The sequence below is a fragment of the Scylla paramamosain genome, chromosome 41 (genome assembly GCF_035594125.1).
Source record: "Scylla paramamosain isolate STU-SP2022 chromosome 41, ASM3559412v1, whole genome shotgun sequence".
Taxonomy (NCBI): domain Eukaryota; kingdom Metazoa; phylum Arthropoda; class Malacostraca; order Decapoda; family Portunidae; genus Scylla; species Scylla paramamosain.
Window position 1 is genome coordinate 11,121,967 of NC_087191.1, and position 10,000 is coordinate 11,131,966.

Here is a 10,000-nt window from a genome sequence, read left to right on the forward strand (position 1 = left end):
CAATGACTTCTGGCATAAATCAATGAAAGAAAACAGAAAAAAAGGAAAAAAAAGCACAAACTGTCATGTCTTTATTTGCTACTGTAGAGAGAGAGAGAGAGAGAGAGAGAGAGAGAGAGAGAGAGAGAGAGAGAGAGAGAGAGAGAGAGAGAGAGAGAGAGAGAGAGAGAGAGAGAGAGAGAGAGAGTCACTAGAAGGCAATTTTGTAGAAAGGTCCTGGAGGTGGAGTAACACTATTTTCAAGGAGCATCTGGCACGAGACTTCCTCCACATCTCAATATTGGATCTCTCTCTCTCTCTCTCTCTCTCTCTCTCTCTCTCTCTCTCTCTCTCTCTCTCTCTCTCTCTCTCTCTCTGAAGTAATATAAAGAAGAAGAAAAGGTAAGAGAGTTTGTGTGTTTATTTCATTTTTTTTTCTTTCCTGTTTCCTTCAATGATCTGTGTGGGATATATTGTTTTGTTCTCTCTCTCTCTCTCTCTCTCTCTCTCTCTCTCTCTCTCTCTCTCTCTCTCTCTCTCTCTCTCTCTCTCTCTGTCACTACCGGTCTGTTTGTTTATCTTTATGTTTGTTTATCTGTCAGTCTTCCCAGCGTCCCCCTCAACACTCTCTCTCTCTCTCTCTCTCTCTCTCTCTCTCTCTCTCTCTCTCTCTCTCTCTCTCTCTCTCTCTCTCTCTCTCTCTCTCAAATACTGTCGCTCCTCACTAATACTACAGACACTCACTTGCCACGCGTTTTACAGGGATATTTTTTGTCTCCTAATCGTTTACCAGTAATTGTAACATAAATACAACCTTCTATGTTCTTTATTGTAACTTTGCAGAAAATGTCAGAGTCAATTGTAATTATATACTGCACTTTTTACTATCTTTATTTGTTTTGTTTATGTATTGTACTTTTTTTATTCTGTCTTATAATTCACAGTAAGATTTAAATGAGAAAAAAAAAACAGTATTTAATTTCAAAATAAGAGAATTAATTAATATTTCCAAGCATTTTCTACATTTATATTTACAAACAAGTAGTTTTTTTTTCTTCTCTATAAGCAATAAAAAAAAATCCTATATTTAACTTTTTAGTCAAAATCTTCAATGTAATATTTGACTGATATCAATAGATAAGATTTAAGGAAAAAAAACATTACTTTAATACATTCTTTTTTTTTCCTGTTTTACTATTTTCCTGTTTTTTTAATTTTCGTTCTATTTTTCCTTGCCTTTTTCTTCTTTTTTATAAGCAATTTAAAGAACCTATTCCCATTTTTCTTCCTAAAAAAAAACTCCACCACAGAAAACGAGGCCTACAGAAATTGGGCGAGTGAAGGGGGACTGCTGCAGGCGACACCAGCCCTCTGAGTCCCGGCCAATAAGTTATTATCAAGTTAGAGAAGGTAACTTTGCACCTGAGTGAAGCGTGCACTGCTCACCTGGGAGGCTGGCTGGCTGGCTGTCTCTCCCTCTCTCTGATCAATTTTCTCACATATATCCTCACTTCATTCCTCTCTCTCTCTCTCTCTCTCTCTCTCTCTCTCTCTCTCTCTCTCTCTCTCTCTCATCGGTCAGAACTAATTCGCTACTTAAATTAGAGAAAACCAATTAATTTAAAGCACGACATCAGCCTCTCTCTCTCTCTCTCTCTCTCTCTCTCTCTCTCTCTCTCTCTCTCTCTCTCTCTCTCTCTCTCTGCTATAGGCCTAATCTCTGTCATACGTACGTTGTTGTGACGCCATAACATTTTCGAAAAGGAATTTAATAGTGATGATATTAAATGTCAGGTAATGTTATTGATAGCTCTCTCTCTCTCTCTCTCTCTCTCTCTCTCTCTCTCTCTCTCTCTCTCTCTCTCTCTCTCTCTCTCTCTCTCTCTCCATGATCCCGCCGGCTCACGCACAATAGCCCGTGAGATATAACGCGAAATATACAACGCCAATATATCTTTTAGAGCGCCAAATTTATGCTGCTATTTACTGGTGCACTTTTACTCCCGAGAATTTAAAGAATCGTGCGGGAAAAGAAATGAGCAAGAGTAAGGTGAAGTTGCTCTTTGTCAAATGTGTATTGATGTCTTGCCAATAACTTAGAGTGAGGAAAAGTACGTAGAGAAGAAATGGGTTTGTGTGTGTGTGTGTGTGTGTGTGTGTGTGTGTGTGTGTGTGTGTGTGTGTGTGTGTGTGTGTGTGTGTGTGTGTGTGTGTGTGTGTGTGTGTGTGTAGGATGACAAATGAATGAATAAACTTGTATATATAATTAGTATAGGGTTTACTTAACGTTTTATTTTATTTTATTTTTTTTGTTTCGTATTTATATTGTTGCTAATAAGTTAAAAGGACAACAGAATTAGAAATACACATATAATAAGAAGATAAATGAAAGGAGTTGGTATTAAGATGGTTTTGGAAGTCAGATGCTATTGCTTACATTACTTTTGCGTTAGAAGATAAAAGTAAATAGTATTCTGCCCAATAATTTCTCTCCTCTTGGCTTAACCTAGGCGTGAGATAAGAAGACACACTGAAGAGAAATTTAAATACCCCTGTTTTACATAATATTTATACGTATAATTAGGAAAGATTTAATCATATTCTGATAGATCAATGGCACACACACACACACACACACACACACACACACACACACACTAACACTCTCTCTCTCTCTCTCTCTCTCTCTCTCTCTCTCTCTCTCTCTCTCTCTCTCTCTCTCTCTCTCTCTCTCTCTCTCTCTCTCTCTCTCTCTCCATTGTTCCATTTTTTTCACCCACGTACTGTGAGCTGATTAATGCGATGTGCTGTGAGTACCGACACCTGGTAAAAAAAAAGTGGCGTGGTATGATTAGTGTGGACTGGTAATGTTAGCGTGACCTGATATGAAAAGTGTGACCTGGTATGAAAGACTTTGATCTGGTATTAGTTTTGTGACCTACTATGAAAGTGGCCTAGTATGAAAATTTACTTATAAAAGAACCATTATACATATGTAAAATAGTCTTTTGAGTTTTCTGGAGAACGGTTGAGATAAAAATAATTTTTCAAATTTTATTAAAAAAATATGACACCTAAAATACACACTTATTCGATTGATATATACATTTTATACAAATATTCTTCTTCTTCATTTCATAATTTAATCATCTCTACGGGTAGATGGAAAATTTTTGTTGGAAAATTTTTTTTTTTTTTTTTTTTTTTTTTACAGGTTACGTGTGGTAAAAATTCTGAAAACAATTTAAGTTAAAGAATTTTTCTGTAACAACTGTGATATGTTATTTACTTATAAAAGAACCATTACACATAAAACAGTCTTTTGAGTGTTCTGGAGAAAGGTTGGGATAAAAATCATGTTTCAGTCTTTTTACAAAAAGTACGATACGTATAACACACACTTTTCCATTGACATATACTTTTTATATAAATATACTTCTTCTGTATTTCATAATTTAATCATCTGTAAGAATAGATGAAAAATTTTTGTCTGAATTTTTTTTTTTTTTTTTTACAGATAAAAATTTTGAAAAAAAAATTAATTTTAAGAGTTTTTCCGTAATAACTGTCATATGTTCTTTACTTATAAAAGAATCATTATACATATGTAAAATAGTCTTTTGAGTTTTCTGGAGAACGTTTGATATAAAAATCATATATCAATTTTTATACAAAATTACGACACATATAATACACACTTTTTGAATTGATATATACATTTTATATAAATATTCGTTTCTCTGCATTTCATAATTTAATCATCTGTAAGCTTAGATGAAAAATTTTTATCGGAAAAATTTTTCTTAATTTTTTGCACAGGTCCGGACCTGTGGTAAAAATTTTGAAAAAAATTTAATTCAAAGAATTTTTCTGTAACAACTGTGATGTGTTCTTTACTTATAAAAGAACCATTATACATATGTCAAATTGTATTTTGAGTTTTCTGGAGAACAGTCGAGATAAAAATCATATTTCAAATTTTATTCAAAAAGTACGACACATAAAATACACATTTTTTTTTGATTGATATATACATTTTATATAAATATTCTTCTTGTGCATTTCATAATTTAATCATCTGTAAGCTTAGATGAAAAATTTTCATTGGAAAATTTTTATTAATTTTTTGTACAGGTCCGGACCTGTGGTAAAAATTTTGAAAAAAATTTAATTTAAAAATTTTTTTCCGTAATAACTGTCATATGTTCTTTACTTATAAAAGAATCATTATACATATGTAAAATATTCTTTTGAATTTTCTGGAGAACGTTTGATATAAAAATCATATATCAATTTTAATACAAAAATTACGACACGTATAATACACACTTCTTTTGGATTGATATACACATTTTATAAAAATATTCTTCTTCTGCATAATATAATTTAATCATCTGTAAGCTTAAACGAAAAATTTTTGTAGGAAAATTTTTCTTAATTTTTTGTACAGGTCCGGACCTGTGATAAAAATTTTGAAAAAAATATAATTTAAAGAATTTTTCCGTAACAACTGTGATATGTTCTTTACTTACAAAAGAACCATTATACACATGTAAAATAGTCTTTTGAGTTTTCTGGAGAACAACTGAGATAAAAATCATATTTCAAATTTTATTCAAAACGTATGACACGTAAAATACACACTTATTTGATTAATATGTACATTTTACATAAATAATCTTCTTCTTCATTTTATAATTTTATCTTCCGTAACGGTAAATAAAAAAATTTTGACGGAAAATTTTTCAAAATTTTTTGTAAAGGTCCGGACCTGTCGCAAAAATTCTGAAAAATATTCAAGTTAAAGAATTTTTCTGTAACAACTGTGATATGTTATTTACTTGTAAAAGAACCATTATACATATGTAAAATAGTCATTTGAGTTTTCTGGAGAAAGCTCGAGATAAAAATCATGTTTCAGTCTTTTTACAAAAAGTACGATACGTATAACACACTTTTTCCATTGATATACACTTTTATATAAATATTCTTTTTTCTGTATTTCATAACTTAATCATCTGTAAGATTAGATGAAAAATTTTTGTCGGAAAATTTTTCTTAATTTTTTGTACAGGTCCGGACCTGTGGTAAAAATTTTGAAAAAATTCAATTTAAAGAATTTTTCCACAATAGTTGTCATATGTTCTTTACTTATAAAAGAATCATTATACATATGTAAAATAGTCTTTGGAGTTTTCTGGAGAACGGTTGAGATAAAAAATCATATTTCAAATTTTATTCAAAAAGTATGACACGTAAATTACACATTTTTTTCGATTGATATATATATATATTTTATATAAATATTTTTCTTCTGTATTAGATGTATTTTCTTCTGTATTAGATGAAAAACTTTTGTTGGAAAATTTTTCTTAATTTTTTGTACAGGTCCGGGCCTGTGGTAAAAATTTTCAAAAAATTTAATTTAAAGAAATTTTTGGTAACAACTGTGATATGTTCTTTCCTTATAAAATAACCATTATACATATGTAAAATAGCCTTTTGAGTTTTCTAGAGAACAGTTGACATAAAAATCATACTACAATTTTTATACAATAAGTGACACACACACACACACACACACACACACACACACACACACACACACACTTTATAGTTTGTTATATACATTTTATATAAATATTCTTCTTCTGCATTTCATAATTTAATCATCTGTAAGCTTAGATGAAAAGTTTTAATGGAATTTTTTTTATTTTTTGTACAGGTCCTGTGTTAAAAATTTTGAAAAGAATATAATTTTAATGATTTTTCTGTAACAACTGTCACATGTTCTTTACTTATAAAAGAACCATTATACATATGTAAAATAGTCGTTTGAGTTTTCTGGAGAACGGATGAGAAAAAAATCATATTTCAGTTTTTATAGAAAAATGATAACTTGTAAACACCACCAAAAACAATGAACACCACCAAACAATACACAAAATGAGATAAACACTTCAAAACAATAAAATATGATAAACACTAATAGTAATAATAATAATAATAATAATAATAATAATAATAATAATAATAATAATAATAATAATAATAATAATAATAACAATAATAAACGTAAAATAAACACCAAATAAAACTTATGATAACAACCACAACAAACGGACATAAAAAAAAACTCCAGGACTAACAATCGCCACGTAATAGCTCGGAATGGATTCGAAGCCTCGCGGGGACGGTTCGGGTTCAAGAAGCCTTCCCTAATCGAGCACTTCCACGCGATTGGCTGTTTCGGAGCTTCGGAACATCCTCCCGCGAGACGCCTCTTGATCATTCCTACGCGACACACACACACACACACACACACACGAAAATAAAAGATGGAAGGAATATTGTGAGAGCAAAATTAAAGAAATGACTTCTCTCTCTCTCTCTCTCTCTCTCTCTCTCTCTCTCTCTCTCTCTCTCTCTCTCTCTCTCTCTCTCTCTCTCTCTCTCTCTAAGAAGGAAAAGTAGAATTAAAGAAAATGTGATTTGGTATGTGCGCTGCTCTCTCTCTCTCTCTCTCTCTCTCTCTCTCTCTCTCTCTCTCTCTCTCTCTCTCTCTCTCTCTAAGAAGGAAAAGTAGAATTAAAGAAAATGTGATTTGGTATGTGCGCTGCTCTCTCTCTCTCTCTCTCTCTCTCTCTCTCTCTCTCTCTCTCTCTCTCTCTCTCTCTCTCTCTCTGAGAAGGAAAAGTAGAATTAAAGAAAATGTGATTCGATACGTGCGCTGTTCTCTCTCTCTCTCTCTCTCTCTCTCTCTCTCTCTCTCTCTCTCTCTCTCTCTCTCTCTCTCTCTCTCTCTCTCTCTCTCTCTCTCTCTCTCTCTCTAATGGGGCGCTTTGGAATTTCTTAAAAACTGATACAGAATATTCATGTTCTTTTTAAGTTTTATTTTATATTTTTTACTCAGTTTTTTTCTGCTTTTACATTTCGTTTTCATTTTCTTTTCCTGTTTACCTTTTTATTTTATCCAGTTTATTTTTTTCTGCTTATTTATTTATTTATTTTTTCTGCTTCATCCTCCTCTTTCATCCTCTCTATCGTTCCTTCTTCTTATCATTATTATTTCATTGATTTCTTTTATCATTTTTACTTCCACTTCACTCTCTTCTCCCTCTTTTCATACTTCGTTTTCTTTTTCTTTTTCCTCCTCCTCCTCTTCCTCCTTTCCCACTCTTACCCTTCTTTCTCTTGTCCTTGTTCTTTTTTCAACATCTTTCTTCGTCTTCTTTCTTTTCTTCCTTCTTCTTTTCCTCCTTCTTCTCCTTTTCTTCCTTCTTCCAGCTTTTCATTCTCATCACTATAAAAAAGTTTCATGTCGTCTTTCTCTTCCATCTTTATCATCTTTTTTTCTCTTTTCTTGCTTTTCTTATTCGTCGCTTTTAATTTTTTTTTACTGCTAATATTTTCCTTCTCTTTACTCTTCCGCGAGACACAATCATGAAATGCTCTCTCTCTCTCTCTCTCTCTCTCTCTCTCTCTCTCTCTCTCTCTCTCTCTCTCTCTCTCTCTCTCTCTCTCTCTCTCTCTCCAATCTCATCTCTCGCCACCGGAGATCAAATTAAGAAAATAGATTATCTTAAGGAAAACTGCCTCTGTCCATTCAGTCTACTTATATGTCTGTCTGTCTGTCTGTCTGTCTGTCTGTCTGTCTGTCTGTCTGTCTATCTGTCTTTCTATGTTTGTCTGTCCCTGTTTCTGTCTAGTTATCTAAGTATCTATTTTTACTTATCTCTCTCCATCCATCTATCTATCTAGTTATCTGTCCTTCTATCAGCCAATCCACTCGCCCATCTGTTTAGCTATTTGTCTATCTATGTATTTATAAATCAATTAATCTATCTATCTATCTATCTATTTTTTGTGTACCTTTGTCCATCTGCCTATCTAATTATCTGTTTATCTATCAGCCAACCCATTCATTCATCTTTCTATCAATGTATCTATCTACCTATTTTGACACTCACTGTATAACTATGTCTGATTACGTCCCTACCTACCTACCTACTCGTACCTTCCTTCCTATCTATTTTTCTGCCTATCTATCTATCTGTCTATCCATCCATCCATCTATCTATCTGTCCACATTTCCCTGTCTGCATGTCTGTCTATCTATCAGTCCATCTATAAAAGGAAATTGGCCAAGGGTCATAAAACAAACTTCAGGACTAAATGCTGAACCAAAAATTTAAAGAAAGTTTTACAAAAAGTGGCTTTCCCCAGGAGAAAAAAAAGTAGTTTCCCTCAAAAGTGCAAAGGTCAGGCTCGTTTTCTCTTTCTCTGATACGCAATTCTGAAAGAGACCAATTTGTACGGAAGTGGAAAAAGCAGAAGAGGAGGAGGAGGAGGAGGAGGAGGAGGAGGAGGAGCTATATGGAGGTTATCAGTGAAAGAGGGGATGAGGGAGTGGAAATCCTGGTCCACTCTTGTATTAGTGAGGTGGATGAGAGTGATGAGACTGAGAAGTGGGGATGTATAACAGTGAAAGGACAGAGGAGAGAAAGAAAGATAGTGTTGGAGGTTTTATTCTTCTTTCTTTTCCGTCTTTTGTTGTTTCACCGAATTGTCAGTGAAAGGGACGATGGAGTGGAAAAACTGGTTCACTCTTGCATTTGTAAGGTGGATAGTAGTGAATTGATGGAAGATTGAAGGGAGATGTAAAGTTTAAAGGAGTTACAAGTGAAAGGGGAAGTAGACAGTCCATTTCTCGTCTTTTGAGAGAGAGAGAGAGAGAGAGAGAGAGAGAGAGAGAGAGAGAGAGAGAGAGAGAGAGAGAGAGAGAGAGAGAGAGAGAGAGAGAGAGAGAGACGTCCACTAAAGATATCAGACCCATAAAGTGACAATAAGAAAGCAAGTTTAAAATCGGAAAACAGCCTTGAAACTTCCCTTACAAAACAGTTGAGGTCAGAGACACGAGAACACACAGCGGCAGATAGGGAGCTCCAGAGTTTACCATAAAAAGAAAGACAGGAATGTGACAGGGTAGAAATTCTAGTACAGAGAGGCCGCGAAAGGAGAGGAAACATGCAATAAACAAGAATGACTATTTTCAAAGGCCACAGAGACGATTAGCCGGGTTCTCAAGAGTGTTTCTCCTGTTAATAATGTGGAAATCTTGTTAATCTGTCACTAGAATCGTCAAAACACCATTGAAAACCACTGTCACTTCATCTACGGCCTTTGAAAAATAGCAATGATGTAGATTTTGCGTTAACAAGAGTGTTTCTCCTGTTAATAATGGAAATATTTTTTGTTAATCTGTCACTAGAACCGTAAAAACACCCTTGAAAACCAGGCATCTCATCTACAGCCTTTGCAAAGTGACAGAATGACGTAGATCTTGCATTTCCAAGAGTACTTCTGTTAACAATGTAGAAATCTTGTAAACCTATCACTAGAACCGTAAAAACATCGTGTAATTTCAACTAGAACCTTTAAAAAGTAATGGAGGAACGGCGCAAAATGTTTCAGATGATCTTCACTTCCTACCTGTGACGTAGATCCTGGCTGGGTTCGGTGACTCATGCGTGGCCCCAGTGAGGGTGTGAACAGCCCTGCATCGGAACGCCAGCTGGGTATCAGAAGACCTCACGTTCCTCACTACCAGCTGCCCAGAGGAGACCATCTTCACGCGTCCATCTGAGGGAAGAAAGAGAGAGAGGTGAGAAAGTGCAGGGAGAAAGTGAGTGTGTGTGTTTATGTGTGGCAAGAAAAGAAGGGAGAGAGAAGGTAGGAGGGGAGTAACGGAAGGTTGGTCTAAGGAAGGAAAGGAAGAAGGAAAGGAAGGTGGGTGATAAAAGTATGTGGATAAGGAGGAAAGGGTAAGAAGACAAAGAGAAAAGAAAATGAATGGAGGAAAGGGAGAAAGAAATAAAGGGAGGGGAAGTTACTGTGGAAGAGAGAAAATAAAGATGGAGAGATGAATGAGTAAGACGAAAGGAGAGACGGAGGGAAGGAGGGAGGGATGGAGGGAAAGGAGGGTGTGTTACTTTGAAGGAGAAAAGGATAAAGGATGAGA

General features: G+C 34.4%; 1 protein-coding gene across 1 annotated transcript in view; it reads right to left on the bottom strand.

Moving 5' to 3' along the window:
• Positions 1 to 10,000, bottom strand: part of LOC135092969 (cell adhesion molecule Dscam1-like) — a 153,045-nt gene that overhangs the window by 51,019 nt on the left and 92,026 nt on the right. The window contains exon 5 of the mRNA XM_063991793.1: positions 9,472 to 9,621. Within this exon, the coding sequence (XP_063847863.1) occupies positions 9,472 to 9,621 (150 nt within the window). The remainder of the gene's footprint in view (positions 1 to 9,471; positions 9,622 to 10,000) is intronic.